This window comes from Oncorhynchus clarkii, chromosome 13, assembly GCF_045791955.1.
Source record: "Oncorhynchus clarkii lewisi isolate Uvic-CL-2024 chromosome 13, UVic_Ocla_1.0, whole genome shotgun sequence".
Classification (NCBI taxonomy): Eukaryota; Metazoa; Chordata; class Actinopteri; order Salmoniformes; family Salmonidae; genus Oncorhynchus; species Oncorhynchus clarkii.
This window is the reverse complement of record NC_092159.1, coordinates 60,583,633-60,607,375: the sequence shown is the minus strand read 5'-3', so window position 1 is coordinate 60,607,375 and position 23,743 is coordinate 60,583,633. Positions and strand designations below refer to the sequence as shown.

Genomic DNA, 23,743 nt, shown 5'->3' with positions numbered 1-23,743 from the left:
AGTCACATAAAGATTAAACAACAGAAGGTGAAATGGCATTGACCCTCACCATGACCCTGCTAACAGAGACTCAGACCTGGTAGCTAGCTAGCTTGCAGGTGTATCAGTCCCCCAATGCAGAGGTGCCTGACCTGAAACACACAGCCCTGTTACCCCCCCAACCCCTCTTTATGACTGACTGCTATGCCCTTCAACATGCAGGCTTTACTTTGAAGATGAACCAGGTGTGTGGACCTGCATCTTAAACCTGATCTTCACCCACCTGACTCTGGCCTGGCCGGACCAACTCATTAGATGGGGGATTTTTTATGACAACACATTGGCTTTGAAGGGAGGCTTGAAAGAGAAAGGGGTCGCTGCCATTGCTGTCTGGCAGCAATTAAGGTCCTTGCTGGATTTAGCTTGGGCGACTGAGCATGGCTCTTCGGACGGACAAGACTTCATCTCCCGTCCCCTATGGCCTTAAATTGGGCAACTTCACGCCACGCCCCAGCTCTCCCCCTTACACCCGCAAAAACATCTGCTAAATATGCATTTCATTTGATTTGAACCCCCAACTCCCCTAAATGTCAAACCCTCACTCCTCCAAATGCCCCTCACCTTTCCACTCCACCCTTCCTCCCCACAGCCACTGAGCCCTGTGGACCCTGTGACCAGCAGTAGTCTGACCTGTTAATCACAGCTTTGAGTTTACAGGCAGGACATAACATATCAAACAGAAGGGTAGAAGGGGATCTAGCCAGGACCATGTGGGTCCCAGGCTTTTATCTCTCCCATTGAACCACAGTCAGTCTGGAAAGGCAGGTAGAATGTAATTATGATCTGGCTTTAGGTTTCACAGAGTTGACTTTAGGCATGGTAGGCCTACATAGTTATGTAGAGTAAGACTCAGAGGAAAGGACGCTCCTCATTAAGACAAAGTGAGACAGTCTTCCTTTGTTTATTTTGAGCCTATACACTAAATAAGAGGTCAGCCATATATCTCAATTTGATATGAGAGTATTGTATTGACACAAATATTGATTATTGATTTGACATGAGGGTAACTACATTGATTTGATGCGTGGGTAACTATTGATAGAGATTGTACCTTTTTCTCACAGTGGTGCTGCAGATCTGCTTTCTCTTGTTGAAGTTTATTCTCTGTGTCCTGGAAAACGCAAGTCAGGAAGTCTGAAACATTCATACAGAACTACAAAGAACCACAACAAGTTATTTTTATGTGAGATGTGTTTTTCCCATTATTCACATTCAAACAAAACACCCATCTGCTTGAAAATCTATCCAGCAGAGGATATTGAGGGTTATGGGTCTCTGGACACACATCTGTATAGTCTTTTCTACTTCTTCCAGTTGTGGAATGAAGCAGTTCGCACGCGCACGCACACACACACACAGTTTACCCTGAGTTGTTTCAGTCTCCTGTGCTCACTGTCCTGTAGCTGCTGTCTGAGCTGAGCCACTGTCTGTTCCAGGTCCTCAATCACATCAGAGGCCTGAGAGAGAGGGAGAGATGGAGAGAAAGAACGAGGCAGGTGGTAAAGTTAAGAGCGTTGGGCCATTAACCGAAAGGTTGCTGGGTTGAATCCCTGAGCCAACAGGTGAAATATCTGTCGATATGCCCTTGAGCAATGCACTTAACCCTAATTGCTCCTGTCGCTCTGGATAAGAGTGTCTGCTAAATGACTAAAAGGTCAAACAGAGAGAGAGAAAGTGAGCGAGGATAACAACAGGAGTCTTATCTAACAACCATATGACTCAGCAGCAGGGGGATATAAATGCTGTCAAGGCTTCAGTTGAACATAAGTCATACACAGTATAGCATGAAGATATATCTAACCATTCTACAGCATCTTTGAGAGAGTGTGGAACTGTTCATTTTTATTGTTTATTTCACTTTTGTATATTATCTACTTCACTTGCATTGGCAATGTTAACACATGTTTCCCATGCCAATAAATCCCCTTGAATTGAATAGCGTGTGCCCAGCTAATAGTTATTTCAGTGGTGTAGCATCAGATAATGCAGTGGTGTAGCATCAGGTAATGCAGTGGTGTAGCATCAGGTAATGCAGTGGTGTAGCATCAGATAATGCAGTGGCGTAGCATCAGATAATGCAGTGGTGTAGCATCAGGTAATGCAGTGGTGTAGCATCAGATAATGCAGTGGTGTAGCATCAGATAATGCAGTGGTGTAGCATCAGGTAATGCAGTGGTGTAGAATCAGATAATGCAGTGGTGTAGCATCAGGCAATGCAGTGGTGTAGCATCAGGTAATGTAGTGGTGTAGCATCAGATAATGCAGTGGTGTAGCATCAGATAATGCAGTGGTGTAGCATCAGATAATGCAGTGGTGTAACATCAGGTAATGCAGTGGTGTAGCATCAGATAATGCAGTAGTGTAGCATCAGGTAATGCAGTGGTGTAGCATCAGATAATGCAGTGGTGTAGCATCAGGTAATGCAGTGGCGTAGCATCAGATAATGCAGTGGTGTAGCATCAGATAATGCAGTGGTGTAGCATCAGGTAATGCAGTGGTGTAGCATCATATAATGCAGTGGTGTAGCATCTAGTTTTTCTATACTAATTTGGTTGGGTACCTTACGCCTCGATCACACCGACAGCGTCATTCCATTTTGGTACACCAGAAGTACATTCATTTCCAATGGAACACTGTGTTGCCTTGCAGCACTGCATTGCAGAGGCCGTCGCGGTGCGTTCTGTTTGATGCATACGTTGGATTTATTGAACGTATGCATCAATTTGTATGCGCAGACGGCTAGACAGAAATGGTAGCAGAATGTGAATGTGGAACTTGTTTTGCACGCACATCCAGATGTTGCTGCGTACCATGTTGCGCAATGATACTGTCGCAGTGCAGTAGTGTTCTACAGTAGTCTAGTCTGCTAGCACATGCCGTTGGCTACCTTAGCAGCGGAGAGTGTGTGTTCCTGTTGGAAGTGGCTGATGTCAGCCTCATGTTTGGTCTGGAGCCTCTGCAGTGTGTCTTCATGTTGCTCACTCTGCTGCTCCTTCTCCCTCAGCAGAGACACCCTCCTGGACAACACAACACAGACATACTCAGTACAGACATACAAACAGTCAGCACCACTCACTACTGTAAGGGCCTACTGCTTGGCTCAAACAGAGGCTGGAGCTGGGGATGAGACTGGGGAACTCTGTGTCGGTAAATGAGTTGGGGGCTGTCTGTGTATTTTGGGGTGAGACTTTTCCTTCTTTTCATGTAAGGTTTGGGAAGAGAACAGTGAGTGGGTGGATGGATGGGGGTGACCGAGGTGTGGGGTCTCCTCCTTACTGTCGGTTGGCCTCCTGAAGCTCAGAGCTGATGGTGGCAATGTGGATCTCCAGCTGGCCCTTCTCCTGGGTCACCTTCTGCCTCAGCACGTTACCGTTCTCCACCTCCACTGACAGCTGCTTCACACGCAGCTCCAGCTCCCGCACTGTCTGGTCCTATACAGTGGGAGAGGGCCATCAGCATGAGACAGCATGAACATCACTGTCTGGTCCTATACAGTGGTAGAGGACCATCAGCATGAGACAGCATGAACATCACTGTCTGGTCCTATACAGTGGGAGAGGACCATCAGCATGAACATCACTGTCTGCTCCTATACAGTGGGAGAGAACCATCAGCATGAACATCACTGTCTGGTCCTATACAGTGGGAGAGGACCATCAGCATGAGACAGCATGAACATCACTGTCTGGTCCTATACAGTGGGAGAGGACAATTAGCATGAGACAGCATGAACATCACTGTCTGCTCCTATACTGTGGGAGAGGACCATCAGCATGAACATCACTGTCTGCTCCTATACAGTGGGAGAGGAACCATCAGCATGAGACAGCATGAACATCACTGTCTGCTCCTATACAGTGGGAGAGGACCATCCGCATGAGACAGCATGAACATCACTGTCTGCTCCTATACAGTGGGAGAGGACCATCAGCATGAGACAGCATGAACATCACTGTCTGGTCCTATACAGTGGGAGAGGACCATCAGCATGAGACAGCATGAACATCACTGTCTGCTCCTATACAGTGGGAGAGGACCATCAGCATGAGACAGCATGAACATCACTGTCTGCTCCTATACAGTGGGAGAGGACCATCAGCATGAGACAGCATGAACATCACTGTCTGCTCCTATACAGTGGGAGAGAACCATCAGTATGAGACAGCATGAACATCACTGTCTGCTCCTATACAGTGGTAGAGGACCATCAGCATGAGACAGCATGAACATCACTGTCTGCTCCTATACAGTGGGAGAGGACCATCAGCATGAGACAGCATGAACATCACTGTCTGCTCCTATACAGTGGGAGAGAACCATCAGTATGAGACAGCATGAACATCACTGTCTGCTCCTATACAGTGGGAGAGGACCATCAGCATGAGACAGCATGAACATCACTGTCTGCTCCTATACAGTGGGAGAGGACCATCAGCATGAACATCACTGTCTGCTCCTATACAGTGGGAGAGGACCATCAGCATGAGACAGCATGAACATCACTGTCTGCTCCTATACAATGGGAGAGGACCATCAGCATGAGACAGCATGAACATCACTGTCTGCTCCTATACAGTGGGAGAGGACCATCAGCATGAGACAGCATGAACATCACTGTCTGGTCCTTTACAGTGGGAGAGGACCATCAGCATGAGACAGCATGAACATCACTATCTGCTCTTATGCAGTGGGAGAGGACCATCAGCATGAACATCACTGTCTGCTCCTATACAGTGGGAGAGGACCATCAGCATGAGACAGCATGAACATCACTGTCTGCTCCTATACAATGGGAGAGGACCATCAGCATGAGACAGCATGAACATCATTGACCACCATCAAGATGAACAATTCTGTTACAGATGCGCCATCTTAATAGGACCCTGCTTCTCACAGCACGAAAATAATCCTGAAAATATTATGTGGATTATAATTAATGGACATTTTTGTGATACATTTTTCATTAGGGCAAATCTAGGCTGACATTTCTAAGTGGAAATCAGAAACGTTAGAAGCCTTTTAAACCTTGAATACACTACAATCTGCATTTCCTGCTGAGTAGGAAAATTCTCTGCAACAACAGTGATCAAATTAAGATACAGACCAGTACAAATCTATTTCACCCTACTGTTCAACAGCATGAGTGGCTCATCATCCAAACCCATTTACCAGTATCAGAAGAGGCGGGTGAGAGGAGCCATAGGAGGACGGGCTCATTGTAAAGATTGGAATAGAATACATGGAACGGTATCAAACATATGGAAATCACGTTTGACTTTGTTCCATTAATTCCATTCTAGTCATTACAATGAGCCCGTCCACCTGAAGCTCCTCCCACCAGCCGTCTCTGGCCTGAAACCCACTATCCCAGCACCACACCACAGTTTACCCAACTGAACTCATGCTCAATTCTACAGTCAGCCTGAACCGACTGTGTTTCTCAGCAACCAGATTCTCCAACTCTCAGCTAAGCAGACATCAAAGTCCTCAGTGCACCAGGGATAGATCCTATCAGGTGGGACTGTTTTAAAAGACACATCTGATGAATCTGTAGGCTCTTCGTTCCCTCTGCAAAGTCTCAAAGAGAAAGTTAAAGAAATAGACTTCAAAAAGTCAACTGTTCCGCCTGCCTATGAAAACATCTTCTCTCTTGTTCCCAAAAGCGTTTTTCTCTCTCCCCAAGCTGCTGTTTCTTTCGCTTTCTCCTGCTCTGCCTAGTTCTGCCTCCTCACAATACAAGTTTAAAGGGCACACAGAAGTTGAGCTCATTGCTCTTGGCCTACGTAATCCCACCAAATCCTCTAATCCCATTCTTCATAAACCAGACAACCGCTCCAGATTACCAATCATTCAGACTCCCTCATTCTAAACTCAATCGAGGGTGATCAAACAAAGTCCAGGGGCGTGTTCATTAGGATACATCATAGCAAAACATTTTGCATAGGAAAACAAAAATGTCCATCTAGTCCCACCCTGTTTTCTTCTGTTTGGTGATTAATGACCGTGACCCAGCTGATTGTGACTGCCCAGCTAGCACATAACGTTCTGAGAACCATTTGTTTTTTTAGAGCTTGGTGAGAGTGTGGTGGTCCAATGGTTGATTTGCATACAACCATCCCACAATGTTCTGGGAATGGTGCAGGATAGCTGCGCCTTGAGGTCGGACGCCGAGCAGTTACCTAACAGGCAGTGATGCAACCAGTCAACATGCTCTTGACGGTGTAGCTGTATATCTTTGAGGATCTGAGGACCCATGGCAAATTTTTTCAGTCTACTGAGGGGGAATAGGCGTTGGTTATTACTGCATTGTCGGAACTAGAAGCACAAGCATTTCGCTACACTCGCATTAACATCTGCTAACTATGTGTATGTGACAAATAAAATTTGATTTGATTTGATTGGTCTTCTGTGGATCTGTTGGGGCGGTATGCAAATTGGAGTGGGTCTAGGGTTTCTGGAATAATGGTGTTGATGTGAGCCATGACCAGCCTTTCAAAACACTTCATAGCTACAGATGTGAGTGCTACGGGGCAGTAGTCATTTAGGCAGGTTACCTTGGCGTTCATGGGCACAGGGACTATTGTGGTCTGCTTGAAACGTAGGTATTACAGACTCGGTCAGGGACAGGTTGAAAATGTCAGTGAAGACACTTGCCAGCATGCTCGGAGTACACGCCCTGGTAATTCGTCTGGCCCAGCGGCCTTGTGAATGTTGACCTGAATGTTGACTTTGAAATGGGGTCTGTTTGAATATACTAAAATGAACAGCTTTGTTAGAGTTTTAAAAAACATGGCATGCTAGCTCTCTCTTTCCTGGTGGCGCAGTGGACTAATTCTATAGATAGAGATCAGAAGATCATAGGTTTGAATCTCACTGATGCCGTGCCACAATAAAAAATAAATGTATTTGCATGACTAATTTTCATGACTAATGCCTAAGAAAATGTTCATGCATCCTTTCTGTGCTTGGAGTTAAAAAAGTGAACCCAAACTAAGCTAGTAGTGTTAATAAAAGTCTTACTGAAACTTTCAGTGAAAGTTTTTCAAAAACCTCAAAATAACCTAGAATTTCCATTGTCAGAACGTTAATAAAACCTCCCGGGAAAACTTTCAGGAAACCATAGTAAAATGTTCTCAGAACCTCAGTATAACAAAAAATGTATGTTCCCAGAATAGGCTACATTTTCACTTCGATTCTCAGAACGTTTAAAAACTTTCCATTTTACCGGTCAGGAAACTGATGGCTTCGTTCCCAGGACCAATGGGAAACCAAAAACACCTAGTCTCTGTGTGACAGTTTGGAATGCAGCGCATTCGCAGGTTGATACATGTGATGACAAAGTGGCTGGATGGGGAGTGTGCAGTCCTCTAACCGATGAGAGCTGACTGAGACAGGAGAGCTCTGTGTGTTTTTGGGACAGAGAGGGACGGCCAGTGCCGTCAGGCCCCGTGAGAGGGGTCCTTTGTAAATTGTCTGCAAGCGGCCAACAAGAGTGCCTTAAGAAAATGAAGGGGGAACGAAGGTGGACTGAGCCAGGACGTGTGCTGACACTTAACGCCCTGGCATGGGATGAGACGGAGAGGCTGTGTGTGTGTGTTTGGCGCACTCCCCTGAGCACCAGGTGTTAGCAGCACGTTACATTACCGGCACTGAACTCCACTAATGGGCTCCTTCAGAGAGACACACACAAAGTGACAAGTGTGTAGTGATAGGCTACATATTAGCTTTGCTCTCCTGAGTCCTTCATAGATTTAACTAGGATAAAATGGGTCTTCTTTAAATAAATAAAAATTGGTTCATTTGGTGCCCAAAATATTTATCAAAGACAAGTTGCGTAACATAATGTAACAGATTCAATATTCAGTGATGGATGACCTACCAACGCCAGTTAAAGAGGTGGTCTCACTTAAACATATTCCCACATATTACACACCAGCAGAAGACTTAAACATATTCCCACATATTACACACCAGCAGAATACTTAAACATATTCCCACATATTACACACCAGCAGAATACTTAAACATATTCCCACATATTACACACCAGCAGAAGACTTAAACATATTCCCACATATTACACACCAGCAGAAGACCTAAACATATTCCCACATATTACACACCAGCAGAAGACTTAAACATATTCCCACATATTACACACCAGCAGAAGACTTAAACATATTACACACCAGCAGAAGACTTAAACATATTCCCACATATTACACACCAGCAGAAGACTTAAACATATTCCCACATATTACACACCAGCAGAAGACTTAAACATATTCCCACATATTACACACCAGCAGAATACTTAAACATATTCCCACATATTACACACCAGCAGAAGACTTAAACATATTACACACCAGCAGAAGACTTAAACATATTCCCACAAATTACACACCAGCAGAAGACCTAAACATATTCCCACATATTACACACCAGCAGAAGACTTAAACATATTCCCACATATTACACACCAGCAGAAGACTTAAACATATTTCCACATATTACACACCAGCAGAAGACTTAAACATATTCCCACATATTACACACCAGCAGAAGACTTAAACATATTCCCACATATTACACACCAGCAGAATACCTAAACATATTCCCACATATTACACACCAGCAGAAGACTTAAACATATTCCCACATATTACACACCAGCAGAAGACCTAAACATATTCCCACATATTACACACCAGCAGAAGACCTAAACATATTCCCACATATTACACACCAGCAGAAGACCTAAACATATTCCCACATATTACACACCAGCAGAAGACTTAAACATATTCCCACATATTACACACCAGCAGAAGACCTAAACATATTCCCACATATTACACACCAGCAGAAGACTTAAACATATTCCCACATATTACACACCAGCAGAAGACTTAAACATATTCCCACATATTACACACCAGCAGAAGACCTAAACATATTCCCACATATTACACACCTGCAGAATACCTAAACATATTCCCACATATTACACACCAGCAGAAGACCTAAACATATTCCCACATATTACACACCAGCAGAAGACCTAAACATATTCCCACATATTACACACCAGCAGAAGACCTAAACATATTCCCACATATTACACACCAGCAGAAGACTTAAACATATTCCCACATATTACACACCAGCAGAAGACCTAAACATATTCCCACATATTACACACCAGCAGAAGACCTAAACATATTCCCACATATTACACACCAGCAGAAGACTTAAACATATTCCCACATATTACACACCAGCAGAAGACTTAAACATATTCCCACATATTACACACCAGCAGAAGACTTAAACATATTCCCACATATTACACACCAGCAGAAGACCTAAACATATTCCCACATATTACACACCAGCAGAATACCTAAACATATTCCCACATATTACACACCAGCAGAAGACTTGGAGTGCTTGTATGCCACCTGTGGGTGTGATGCAGCTAGAGATGCTGTTATGGTACAGGAATACTGTAGTGGTCTGTCAGGGACATGCTCTGTTCTCTTTGTCTCCGTTGACTCACACAGACAAGCACAAACAAAGAGATTTCAGTCATATTTCAGCTAGTCTTCATGTTGACATACACACTAGAAGCTGCTCTACCTGAACTGTTCTAGACACCAGACAAGTTCTAAAACAATTACAGGTGTCAAAACACCTTTCTTTGGGGAAGAAGCCTCCGTGAAAATGTGTGTGTTATATGTTGAAACTCTCACTCTGTCAGATAGCTTTGATAAACTTCACTTTACCTTTTGTTTTTTGGCAAGCACCAGAAACACTGCACACGGTTGCATGATGAAAGACAAACAAAATAATTCAGAGGGCTTGGATACTGAGACATCAAATAGAGAGGGGGAGTTCAGAGCTACCTCACCTGTGTGTGTGTGTGTGTATGTGAGTGTACGCCCGTGCATGTGTACCTCTGTGTGGAGGTCAGCCTAAACTAACAGGGGTAGAGCACCTAATTTCCAGTGAAAGAGGGCCCTTTCATGTTGCGGGCCTCACCTGGCTATAGACTGTGTTTAATTATTAAAGAAGGGTCTTACCCAGCCTCGCAGGCCCGCTTTTGATGCTTCTTAAATTCCATCCTGCTGACAGACTATCTCGCTGCACATGTGTGTGTGTGTGTGTGTGTGTGTGTGTGTGAGATAGATAAAGTGAAAGAGATAAAGTGTGTGTGTATGGGTAGGAGTACAGTTTACCTGTGAAAGCTATTGATTGCAAATATCTGCGTGTGTGAGAGACGGAGATAGAGAATGTGTGTGTGTGAGAGCGAAAGTGAGAGAAAGTGTGTGTGTGTGTGTATGTACACGTTAATTGTGAAAGCTAAATTCATGAAGTACTGTACCGTGTCTAAATGGCCCCTGTTGCTGAACATCCATACCTAATCCCCCACCCCTACTTTGTCCCACCGTAGGTCCTTAACACACACACACACACACACACACACACACACACACACACACACACACACACACACACACACACACACACACACACACACACACACACACACACACACACACACACACACACACACAGCAACACTCTCAGGTTAGATGGGATTCGATGCAAAGGCAGAGAGACTTTTACAAGGTGGAAGGTACAGTTGAAGTCAGAAGTTTACATACACCTTAGCCAAATACATTTAAACTCAGTTTTTCACAATTCCTGACATTTAATCCAGTAAAAAGTCCCTGTTATAGGCCAGATAGGATCACCACTTTATTTTAAGTATGTAAAATGTCAGAATAATAGAAAAGAGAATGATTTGTTTCAGCTTTTATTTCTTTCATCACATTCCCAATGGGTCAGAAGTTTACATACACTCAATTAGTATTCGGTAGCATTGCCTTTAAATTGTTGAACTTGGGTCAAATGTTTTGGGTAGCCTTCCACAAGCTTCCTACAATAAATTGGGTGAATTGTGGCCCATTCCTGCTGACAGAGCTGGTGTAACTGAGTCAGGTTTGTAGGCCTCCTTGCTCGTACATGCTTTTTCAATTCTTCCCACAAATTGTCAATAGGATTGAGGTCAGGACTTTGTGATGGCCACTCCAATACCTTGACTTTGTTGTCCTTAAGCCATTTTACCACAACTTTGGAAGTATGCTTGGGGTCATTGTCCATTTGGAAGTTCCATTTCCGACCAAGCTTTAACTTCCTGACTGATGTCTTGAGATGTTGCTTCAATATATCCACATAATTTTCCTTCCTCATGTTGCCATCTATTTTGTTAAGTGCACCAATCCCTCCTGCAGCAAAGCACCCCCACAACATGATGCTGCCACCAACATGCTTCACGGTTGGGATGGTGTTCTTTGGCTAACGATGGTCATTATGGCAAAACAGTTATATTTTTGTTTCATCAGACCAGAGGACATTTCTCCCAAAAGTACGATCTTTGTCCCCATGTGCAGTTGCAAACCGTAGTCTGGCCCCACATGCTGTTTATACTTGCATACTATTGTTTGTACAGATGAATGTGGTACCTTCAGGCGTTTGGAAATTGCTCCCAAGGATGAACCAGACTTGTGGATGTCTACAATTCTTTTTGATTTTCCCATGATGTCAAGCAAATATTTACTGAGTTTGAAGGTAGGCCTTTTCCAAGCTGTTTAAAGGCACAGCCAACTTAGTGTATGTAAACTTCTGACCCACTGGAATTGGGATACAGTGAATTATAAGTGAAATAAACTGTCTGCAAACAATTGTTGGAAAAATTACCTGTGTCATGCACAAAGTAGATATCCTAATCAACTTGCCAAAACTATAGTTTGTTAACAAGAAATGTGGAGTGGTTGGAAAACGAGTTTTAATGACTCCAACGTAAGTGTATGTAAACTTCTGACTTTAACTGTAAGGTAGGACACCTCACCCTTCATGTCAGCTCTGCTTGTCCGCAAACACTTTATGAGGGGGCGTGTTCAAACATGAGACAGAGGGTGTATACAGTAAGTGTTACTGATGGTGAAAACAGTGTTCCTCCAACTTCCCCAATCTCCCCCACTCACGTTAGCCTGTGTCTGGGCGCCATACTCAGCCTCCATCTTGGCCAGCCTCTGGTTGGTGTCCTCCAGCAGCACCTGAATGTTCTCTGTTTGCTTCTTCTGCAGGTCAAACTTCTCTTGCTCCATGCCCGCCACCGCCGCGTGCAGCTGGGGGGAGGAGGGGCAAAGGACACCACAGCGTCAGTCAGCCTATCACAGCTACTACGTGTGGTACCTTGGCTACCTCCACTGGCCCAGGTGTCCAATCAGAGACATTCTACTGTACCAACTCTGGCCTGTTCTGCGTCTCTCTCTCTGCGTCTGTCTCTCTGAGTCTGTCTCTCCCTGCGTCGCTCTGTCTCACTCTCAATTTCAATAGATATATCAAGTCGAGGTCGACCGATTATTATTTTTCAACGCCGATACCGATAGCGATTATTGGAGGACCAAAAAAAGTCGCTACCGATTAATCGGCCGATTTTTAAAATGTATTTGTAATAATGACAATTACAACAATACTGAATGAACACTTATTTGAACTTAATAATAATAACATCAATACAATCAATTTAGCCTCAAATAAATAATGAAACATGTTCAATTTGGTTTAAATAATGCAAAAACAAAGTGTTGGAGAAGAAAGTAAAAGTGCAATATGTGCCATGTAAGAAAGCTAACGTTTAAGTTCCTTGCTCAGAACATGAGAACATATGAAAGCTGGTGGTTCCTTTTAACATGAGTCTTCAATATTCCCAGGTAAGAAGTTTTGTAGTTATTATAGGAATTATAGGACTATTTCTCTCTATACCATTTGTATTTCATTAACCTTTGACTATTGGATGTTCTTATAGGCACTTTAGTATTGCCAGTGTAACAGTATAGCTTCCGTCTCTCTCCTCGCTCCTACCTGGGCTCGAACCAGGAACACAACGACAACAGGCACCCTCGAAGCAGCGTTACCCATGCAGAGCAAGGGGAACAACCACTCCAAGTCTCAGAGCGAGTGACGTTTGAAACGCTATTAGCGCGCACCCCGCTAACTAGCTAGCCATTTCACATCGGTTACACCAGCCTAATCTCGGGAGTTGATAGGCTTGAAGTCATAAACAGCGCAATGTATGAAGCATTGCGAAGAGCTGCTGTCAAACGCAAGAAAGTGCTGTTTGAATGAATGCTTACGAGCCTGCTGCTGCCTACCATCGCTCAGTCAGACTGCTCTATCAAAGTATAGCCTTAATTATAACATAATAACACACAGAAATACGAGCCTTCGGTCATTAATATGGTCGAATCCGGAAACTATCATCTCGAAAACAAGACGTTTATTCTTTCAGTGAAATACGGAACCGTTACGTATTTTATCTAACAGGTGGCATCCCTAAGTCTAAATATTCCTGTTACATTGCACAACCTTTAATGTTATGTCATAATTACGTAAAATTCTGGCAAATTAGGCGGCCCAAACTGTTGTATATACACTGACTCTGCGTGCAATGAACGCAAGAGAAGTGACACAATTTCACCTGGTTAATATTGCCTGCTAACCTGGATTTCTTTTAGCTTAATACGCAGGTTTAAAAATATATTCTTCTGTGTATTGATTTTAAGAAAGGCATTGGTGTTTATGGTTAGGTACACAGAAGAGCAACGACAATCCTTTTTCGCGAATACACATCGCATCGATTATATGCAACGCTGGACACGCTAGATAAACTAATAATATCATCAACCATGTGTAGTTAACTAGTGATTATGATTGATTGATTGTTTGTTATAATATAAGTTTAATACTAGCTAGAAACTTACCTTGGTTTACTGCATTCGCGTAACAGGCAGGCTCCTCGTGGAGTGCAATGTAATCAGGTGGTTAGAGCGTTGGACTAGTTAACTGTAAGGTTGCAAGATTGAATCCCGAGCTGACAAGGTAAAAATCTGTCGTTCTGCCCCTGAGCAAGGCAGTTAACCCACCGTTCCTAGGCCGTCATTGAAAAGAAGAATGTGTTCTTAACTGACTTGTCATTAAGATCTCATTGAGCAGCTTAGTTAACTAGAGTTAGCGGGACTGAAATGACAATTTAGAGAAGAAGTACTAACATTATTTTTTCAGTAAAAAAAAACACACAGGCCTGGCCGAATGAGCCTACAAAGAAACGTCTAGAATAAAGATTTCCCAGCTCTATAGTGAACCTGGCTTGGTTGAGGTCAGCCCAGATTCCGCCCTTTCAAATCCTTCTATTGCAGCCTTCCTCAGGCTTAGGAGTGCTTAGGGGCTAGGGCTGGTTGGAAATCGACTTCAGCCCTTCAACTTTCCTTTACCTTTTTCTCCCACTCGTTTTTCAGGGAGTCAGTGCTCTGATCTGACATCTTCTTCAGCTCGCCGATCTGCTTCTCTTTGCTCTCACGGATGACCTGGGACTCGCGCACCACGCTTTGAACTGTGGATGGAAAAACAACACACACACACAGACAGAGAACTCAGTAAGGCCCAGCCTCAGGCCCCCCCCCCCCCCCACACACACACACACACACAACATTTGTTTCTTTCACACTACTTCAAGCAAGTTCTGTGAAAGTCACATGCTTTGTATCCCTCGTCATTGTTGTTTCATATTGTATGTCAGCACTGAGAATATCTCCAATCTCCCATAGTATAAAGGGGTTAAAGCTGAGTATAGAGAACGTCTGCAACTAAATCGCTCTGTGCTGGAAGTGTACTGTACAACATGCACTGTCACTAAAGAATCTGTTTATGACAAGTGTGAAATATCAGTCTCATAAACGTGCTGTTAGAAGGAGCACAGCTGGGTAGCATCGGGCCACACCAGTGGGGTCTCACCCTGTAACAGTAACACAGAGTTTAAACTGGGGTTTTACTCTGAGTGTGCAGAGACACACTGGTGTAAATATCCCCTTGAGTCTGCCTCCAGGCTCGACCCCCACTATGACCCCACGACCTCTCACCTTTCTTCTCCAGCTTGCGCACACTCTCCTCCGATTCCTTCTGCTTGGCTCTGTACATGGTCTTCAGCTCATCGATCTCGCCATTCTTACGGTCTAAAATCTAAAGTGGAAAAGGGGGCAGGTAAATTCAACCTGTTCAAAAGTGTTGCATGTTGTTTCATATAGTTGCAAAATGTTGTATAAATAGTATAGTTCCGGACACACCTCATATTCAGCTCTTCCTTCATTTCTCATCTACTGTTTTTGTTCAGGTGGTTATTTATTTATTTTTTAACCTTTATTTAACTAGACAAGTCAGTTAAGAACAAATTCTTATTTTCAATGACAGCCTAGGAACAGTGGGTTAACTGCCTTGTTCAGGAGCAGAACGACATAATTTTACCTTGTCAGCTCGGGGATTCGATCTTGCAACCTTTCAGTTACAAGTCCAACGCTCTAAACACTGGGCTACCTGCCTGGGTATGCAGATATACAGGACATATCTGAGCATAACATTCAGGAACATGCTCAGTAGAAATGATGTGCTTCAACATGATTTCAGTGCACTGTGGTGGGTGCAAAATGTGTGTCCTCATACCTTTGCAAGCTAGACTTATTGAAAGTGAACCACTTAAATTAGTAGCCCAAGGCCCCGTCCAGAACCAACCCCTAGCACTAGACACTTGTGTAGATCTGAAAGGATTGGATAGGTATAAGCAAGATGGCAAAATAATCAGCCGGGTGGAGTACGACACCTATCCAATTCTTTCAGATCTACATGAAGTGCCTGGGGAACGGGCTAGGGGTTGTTTCTGGACAGGGTCCATCATGGAGCAATACTGTATAATTGCTACACCTGAGGTTGAGATTGCCTGACTGATTGCCACCAGCTGTCTCTAACTGAAAGCTAGACGAGTCAAGGTGCCAATACAAGGAGAGAGCAGCACACTCACAGTTAAAGCGTCCCTCAGAGGTGTGTGCTCAGTCCCCTCCTGTACTCCCTGTTCACTCATGACTGTATGGCCAGGACAACTCCAACACCATCATTAAGTTTGCTGATGACATAAAAGTGGTAGGCCTGATTGACCGACAATGATGAGACAGCCTATAAGGAGGAGGTCAGAGACCTGACCGGGTGGTGCCAGAATAACAACCTCTCCCTCAACGTGATCAAGACTAAGGAGATGATTGTGGACTACAGGAAAAGGAGGACCGAGCACGCCCCCATTCTCATCAACGGGGCTGTAGTGGAGCAGGTTGAGAGCTTCAATATCCTTGGTGTCCACATCACCAACAAACTAACATGGTCCAAGCACACAAAGACAGTCGAAGAGGGCATGACAACGCCTATTCCCCCTCAGGAGACTGAAAAGAGTTGGCATGGGTCCTCAGGTCCTCAAAAGGTTTTACAGCTGCACCATTGAGAGCATCCTGACGGGTTGCATCACTGCCTGGTACGGCAACTTCTCTGCCTCCGACCGCAAGGCACTACAGAGGGTAGTGCGTTCGGCCCAGTACATCACCGGGGTCAAGCGCTCTAATCAACCAGCAAAGTGAGGGGATCAGGCAGCAAGCTAAGGTCCGCAAGATCAGGCAGCAAGCACAGGTCCCTTAGATCAGGCAGAAAAAACAGGTTCCCTGGATTAAGCAGAAAAACCTGGCCCCTGAGATTGAGCAGCAAACACCAGTCCCCTGGATTAATCAGATGAAAAAAAATGGTCCTTGGATTAAGCAGAAATAAATGGTCCCTGAGTTCGAGGAGCCAGGTGATATGATTAAGCAGATCTTTCCTGATCCTGTTCTACCTCCATTCAGATGTATTTTTCAGAACCATAACAGCTATGAATGAGGCAGAGAGGTCTTGTCCAACACCCGCTACTCTCCAGGAGACACAGCTCAGCCCTCTTTTAATGTTGTATCCCATGAAGCATCTCCTTAAATCCCTAGTGCTGGATCCAAAGTTGTGAAGTATCCTCAAAAGTAATGTACTGTTCCTTATCTGGCGTAGACTCTCAAATTGAAATGTTTGTTATCCAATTCTCATTTAAATAACTGTTTTCCCCTCAGAAATAACTGACTGGACAGTGAGGAAGGCTGAAATGCTGGCCTTCAGAATGTCATATGCAGCTTGGCCCGACTGTTATTCATGCTACTTTGTAATGACCAGATTTCAAATAAAACTTTCAATTTGAATATGCATGCTGTCTATTTATACACACACGTTAGTCATTTTTATGATGGGCTCTGTGCTGTTTCTGCTTGACAAATGAATGTCTATGCAGAATTTTAGCTATCGACAGTTTGATTACTATTTCAGGGTGTTGTAGGCTACCTAGGTCAGACTATCAAACAGCACACAGGGTCCTAAGAGCTTTTATATCTGACATGTGTCTGCTGAGGCTGGGAGCCCTCCAGTGAATGATTCTAATGATTTCTCGTCAGCCCATTGTGTGACCGAGTGAAAACTCACTTTTCTGACACTGCAGATGTACTGCCACCCTTTGCTGCACAGGAGTTGAGACTCCTCTGATGGGACAGCCTCTGGCCATGTACACAGGGCTCCACAATAAATTGCACATCTGCTCATGTCCTGTCATTTTAGAACATTCAATTCTCTGGCAACAGCTCTGATGGCATGCTGACTGCATTCATGTCCAATTACACGCTGCCTCAACTTGAGTCGTGTAACACTTTTGACAAAACTGCTCATTTTAAAGAGGCCTTTTATTGTCCATAGCACAAGGTGCACCTGTGTAATGTTCATGCTGTTTAATCAGCTTCCTGATATGCCACACCTGTCAGGTGGATGGATTATCTTGGCAAATGAGAAATGCTCACTAACAGGGATGTAAACACATTTGTGCACAACATTTGAGAAGCTTTTTCTGCATATGGACATTTTCTGGGATTTTTTTTTTATTTCAGCTCATGAACATTTTTGGTCAGTATATAAACTCAACATGCAACAATTTCTAAGATTTTACTGAGTTACAGTTCTATGGATCTATGGATTTCACATGACTGAGAATACAGATATGCATCTGTTGGTCACAGATACCTTAAAAAAGAGGGAAGGGTGTGGTTCAGAAAACTAGTCAGTATCTGGTGTGACCACCGTTTATCTCACACAGCGCAACATCTCCTTTGCATAGAGTTGATCAGGCTGTTGATTGTGGCTTGTGGTTGTCCCATTCCACTTCAATGGTTGTGTGAAGTTGCTGGATATTGGCGGGAACTGGAGCACGCTGTCCTACACGTCGATACAGAGCATCCCAAACATGCTCAATGGGTGACATGTCTGTAGAGTATGCAGGCCATGAAAGAACTGGGACATTTTCAGCCTCAATCAATTGTGTACAGATCCTTGTGACATGGGGCCGTGCATTATCATGCTGAAACATGACGTGATGGCGGCGGATAAATGGCATGACAATGGGCCTTAGGATCTTCATGGTGTATCTCTGTGCTTTCAACTGTGTTCGTTGTCCGTAGCTTATGCCTGCCCATACCATAGCCCCACTTCCCCCATGGGGCACTCTGTTCACAACATTGACATCAGCAAACCCCTCGCCTACACAACGCCATACACGCTGTCTGCTAGTTGAAACTGTGATTCATCCGTGAAGAGCACACTCATCAAGCGTGCCAGTGGCCATTGAAGGTGAACATTTTCCCACTGCAGTCAGTTACAACGCCAAACTGCAGTCAGGTCAAAACCCTGGTGAGGACGACGAGCTTCCCTAAGACGGTTTCTGACAGTTTGTTCAGAAAATCTTCCGTTGTGCAAACCCACAGTTTCATCAACCGTCCAGGTGGCTGGTCTCAGATGATCCCGCAAGTGAAGAAGCCGGATGTGGAGGTCCTGGGCTGGTATGGTTACACGTGGTCTGTGGTTGTAAGGCCAGTTGGACATACTCCCAAATTATTTGAAAACGACTTTGGAGGCGGCTTACAGTAGATGGGGGAGGGGGGGGCTAACAGTAGAGAAATTAACATTCAATTCTCTGGTAACAGCTCTGGTGGACATTCCTGCTGTCAGCATGCCAATTGCACGCTCCCTCAAAACTTGAGACATCTGTGGCATTGTGTTATGACAAAACTGCACATTTTAGAGTGACCTTTAATTGTCCCAGCACAAGGTGCACTTGGGTAATGATCATGCTGTTTAATCAGATTCTTGATATGCCACACCTGTCAGGTAGATGGATTATCTTGGCAAAGCAGACATTCTCACTAACGGATGTGTGTGTGCAATAACATTTGATTTGATTTAATGAGAGATACACAACATCAACAGAATTCCCTTCCCCAAACACATCTCATAACAGGAGGTGTCTACAGATGAGCCTTGACTGACTTCACTGCATCCTCTGACTCCATTACATCCCCTTCCAATTCGGACATCAAATAAAATATCACATGCATGAGTGAAACATGTATTTTTTCAAATAACAGATACCAGTACATTGTTTTAGAAACTATGAGCACAGGGCTCTCCATTGTACTGAACTGATTACAGTTATGCATAGCAGTACATGCTAGGAGATCAGTGTTATTGGGAATGATGATATCCTCAGAGCTGTATTAGTAGAGGGGACCTGACCATGAAAGAGGTGGTTTTACAACACATGACAGACAGAGAGAGAGAGGAGAGAGAAACAACACAAGTTCAGGACTGTGGACCATTTCACAGCGCCGCCTTGTCTTTTGATACACACGGTGGAGATTTGATCAAAAACCCCTGGAAGAGAGATTATATCCCCTCCGAAACAGTCCCAGGGACCATCAGAGGGTTATTTGTCCTGGGTTTTGTCTGTTAGAAGTGCACTCTGTGTCTAAGCCTGTTGTGGCCAGAGTGAGTGGGATGGGAGACATGAAAGGGAAGGGAGTGAAGGGGGGTAAAGGAAAGTTCACAGAACATTTAGGGACGTCCACTTTTCCCATTTTCCCATCGGCCTTCCTGAGAGGAGAGAGGAGGGTGTGTTTTGGGCACATGTAGAGGGCCGTCGTAACGGGGTGTCAGAGATGGGGTCCAGAGGGACTGGGAGTGGGAGCAGAGGAACGACAGCTTTTAGGACGGTAATTGTGGGTCTTTTATAACATCTCTATTGCAGAGACACTCCAGCCAGCCTGACTGCCTAGACACTAATACTATCCCACTGTCTGGAGGAAGAGGTGCCATTATATTACACACAAAGGCATAGCATACAGCAATCTGAGATAGCATAGCAATCTGAAGATGTACAATATGGGTTGTTATTTGTTAACCATCTCTTTAGTCTCAATGGAGCTTAATAATCTAGGCTACACAGCATTATGAAAAAAGTTGTTCACTATCGTGGTATTCTAGCCATCTCGGATCCTTAGAGGATTGCTCCTCGGGCAGCACCTTCTAGATGGAGATATTAAACCCTGTTTGTTGATGCGCTCCAACACTATCGTTTTAAAAAACAAATACAGGTCTGCCTGAGCTAATTATATAGCTATTGTGCGATGACCAGACGATGACCAGTCTAACCACCATCAGCACCACACACTCATCCATAATTCATCTACCTGGTGCTAATTAAAACTAGCGCTAGCCAGCTTCCCCATGCGCCTTTGAATGGGCTTGTTAAAGTCCCTCCTCCACCACCACTCCCCCTTGAAGACATTAGTCAGACGCCCGGTAAACAGGGAACAAATTGAATCCGACATCGCTCGCAATCTGTACACAATTAGTGTGATTTGCCTGCAATGACAGAGACACTAAAGAGAGAGGGATGGGGAGCGGGAGAGGCTGGGTAGTGGAGGAGCTGTCAGCGTGTCTCCTGTCAGAGACAAAGAGTTCATCGACAGTTTAAACAGAGGGAAAATGGGGCTATTTCTGTTTTATTTAAAGACTCTGTGGCAACAATGAAACCAGACGTTTTGGGAGGAAGTTGACAGATCCCAGGTGCTGGATGTGGAGCTGAGCCGATACACCCCTGGTGAAATGAAACTAACAGGGAGCCCAGGGAGGAGGGAAGGAGAAAAGGGTGTGAGCCCAGCCAATAACACATCAGATGTAGTGTCAGGGTGGGAGTGGTGAAGGATGCAGGGAACATCACCCTTGTTATACCTACCTTCTGCACAGTCTCACTTTACTGTGCGTTTGTCCTCCATCATTTATATTCATGGTTTTATGTCTGGGCGGTACTATAACCTCCCTACAGATGATATTATGGCTGTATGTGTGAATTTATCTAAAATATCAAATAAATAAACATATTAAATCATTAAAATAATTAATTGATAAATCAGTCAGCACTCTGACCTTCTGCACGTCTGCGTCGTGCCTCTGCTGCATCTTCAGTTTCTCCTCCTGGTGCTTGGCCTCCAGGACTTTAGTCTTCATCTCAGCCTGCACAGAGACACACAGCACCATGACAGACAGGGGAGTCAATACACACATCGTCAAATGCAGCACAGGAGATGGACAAAATAGCAATGGCAACGTCCGCTGCCCCTGTTTTTACTAACTAGGCCAACTAATGGCAAGTAGTGTCATTTCAGATATTTACTGTAGATGGCGCAGAGAGCATCAGCGCTGTCAATGAATCAAGCTTCATAAACATTTCTAAATATATTTATCTACAAACAGGACTTCAAATGTGTGTAGGAGGGATGTACCAGACCTAACAGTGTGTGTGTGAGATAATAGTGAAATACAGTATTAGTCAGTGACAGGAACAGGCTTGGCCAGAGAGAACAAGGCATTATGTAGGCTAGTTATCCACTGACAGCCGGCTCCTTTCAGTTCAGCTCAATATACAGGGGATCAACAGTTCAACAGTCTGAATCTGCATGTCAAGACAGAGCTCCCAGAGCCCTTCATTCACTCCCACACACACAATGCCACAGGAAAATAATACACACTTAGTTAATACGCCAGAAGTGTACACACCCAGACAAAGTAACACACTTCTACAATAGTAATTCTAAATATTTATACTCACACACTCAAACCAGGTAGACACATGAACACCCACTTTCAGATACAGCTTGCTATTACAGAGTGGCCTTAATACTAAACGACAAGCATATACCTTCTCAGTGTCTACCTAACACAGCTCCTCCTAAGTCATATGTCCTTCTCATCAGCCCTGCCAGAGGTCATGTTGCTTTGTGGCTTCAGGTTTCCTGAGTAAAATACTGGCGGACACAGGCCTTTCATCTGGCTAACGAGACGCTCTCACCAACACGTGGGGAGACTGATAGGAGAGGCCACCCTGTCCCGTGGCTAGCCCTGTATGGGCACCTTCCCCTACTTCTTTGAACTGCCGATGGCGGTTGTTGTGTTGTTGGCTCACTATGTCTAGTAGTATACCTGATCTGATTGCCCCTGGGTGAGGAGAAGGCATGACATGTGCTCCTGATCTGATGTGCCATTGTAGAACTGTCTGGCCTCAGGACTTGGCCGCTCTGGGGCCAACAGACACACAGTCATCCAGTCAGTGGAAAGAGTTTGCTAACGTTGTCAACACAAATGGGAATTAGACAGGATGAGTTCGTATTGCTTTGTGACTAATGTACTTACTCACAGGTTTTAGTCACTGGAGGGTTTGATGCATTGCTCAACTCTGGGGCTCTGTGACAAATACGTCCTTCCAGGTCGGAAAACACCTTTTGGGCAGTCATGTAACCTGTATCTGGGGAGGTAGCTTAAATGGTTAAGTCCCCTATTGTATTGACATTTGACAAACTAGCCAATACCTGCCCCATTCATTCTCACAACAACGCTAATGTTTGCTTTCGAGCAACAAGGATCTGTATCGTACTCATTCCCAGGGTCTTCTACATTCAAACTAGATGAGTCCTATTGTAAACTACTGCTTCCATTATCCCACAACTTCAACTAAGTCTGCTAGACTTATCCTCCTTCAATGGTGCCATGTGATGTTCTCTCTCGTTTCGCTTTCTTTTCTATTGAATTACCACCATTTTCTTGTGCAATCTCTGAGACCACAGGAGACTTGTTGGAGGAGAGATTAGGCTGATTGAAGTGAGGGAGTCTAGTAGATTTTTCCAGCGGCGCTCCAAAACAAGTGGGTGTCACTTTCACATCACCTCTTCAAATGGGCTTTTTAGAAAGTTTGTCAAACTACATCAGGGGCGTTTGAAAAATGGTTTATAGAGGAAATAGAAAGAGGGAAGAAGGGAGGGAGAGAGGAGGAGTGAGAGAAGAGGATGGAGAGAGGAGGAGGGAGAAAGGAGAAGATGAGGAAGGAGAGGAGGAGCAAGGATGAGGGAGAGAAGAGGAAGGAGAGAGGAGGAGCGAGAGAGGAGGAAGGAGAGAGGAGGAAAGAGAGTAGGAAGGAGAGAGGAGGAAGGAGAGAGGAGGAAAGAGAGAGTAGGAAAGAGAGAGGAGGAGCGAAGAGTAGAAAGGAGGAGAGAGAGGAGGAAGGAGAGGAAGAGGAAGGAGAGTAAGGATGGAGAGAGTAGGAAGGGGAGAGGAGGAGCGAATGGAGGAGTGAGAGAGTAGGAGCGAGAGAGGAGGGAGAGAGTAGGAGGAGCAGAGAGAGGAGCAGGGAGAGAGGAGGAGCGAAGAGTAGAAAGAAGGAGGGAGAAGGGAGGAAGGAGAGAAAGAGGAGGGAGAGAGTAATGAGGAGAGAGGAAGGAGAGAGGAGGATCAAATGGAGGAGCGAGAGGAGGGGGAGAGAGAGGAGGGGTGAATGGAAGAGCGAGAGAGGGAGAGAGAAAGGAGGGAGAGAGGA

General features: G+C 44.6%; 1 protein-coding gene across 1 annotated transcript in view; it reads right to left on the bottom strand.

The window, feature by feature from the left end:
- The window catches only part of LOC139365190 (centrosomal protein of 112 kDa-like), a 163,363-nt gene extending 141,957 nt beyond the window's left edge, over positions 1–21,406 (bottom strand). Inside the window, exons 1-8 of the mRNA XM_071102646.1 lie at positions 21,304–21,406; positions 15,030–15,129; positions 14,385–14,503; positions 12,093–12,236; positions 3,316–3,470; positions 2,927–3,056; positions 1,404–1,496; positions 1,091–1,150 (exon numbers count right to left, since the gene is read on the bottom strand). Coding sequence (XP_070958747.1) covers positions 1,091–1,150; positions 1,404–1,496; positions 2,927–3,056; positions 3,316–3,470; positions 12,093–12,236; positions 14,385–14,503; positions 15,030–15,129; positions 21,304–21,384 — 882 coding nt within the window. The 5' untranslated portion in view covers positions 21,385–21,406. The remainder of the gene's footprint in view (positions 1–1,090; positions 1,151–1,403; positions 1,497–2,926; positions 3,057–3,315; positions 3,471–12,092; positions 12,237–14,384; positions 14,504–15,029; positions 15,130–21,303) is intronic.
- Between the last annotated feature and the right edge of the window lie 2,337 nt (positions 21,407–23,743).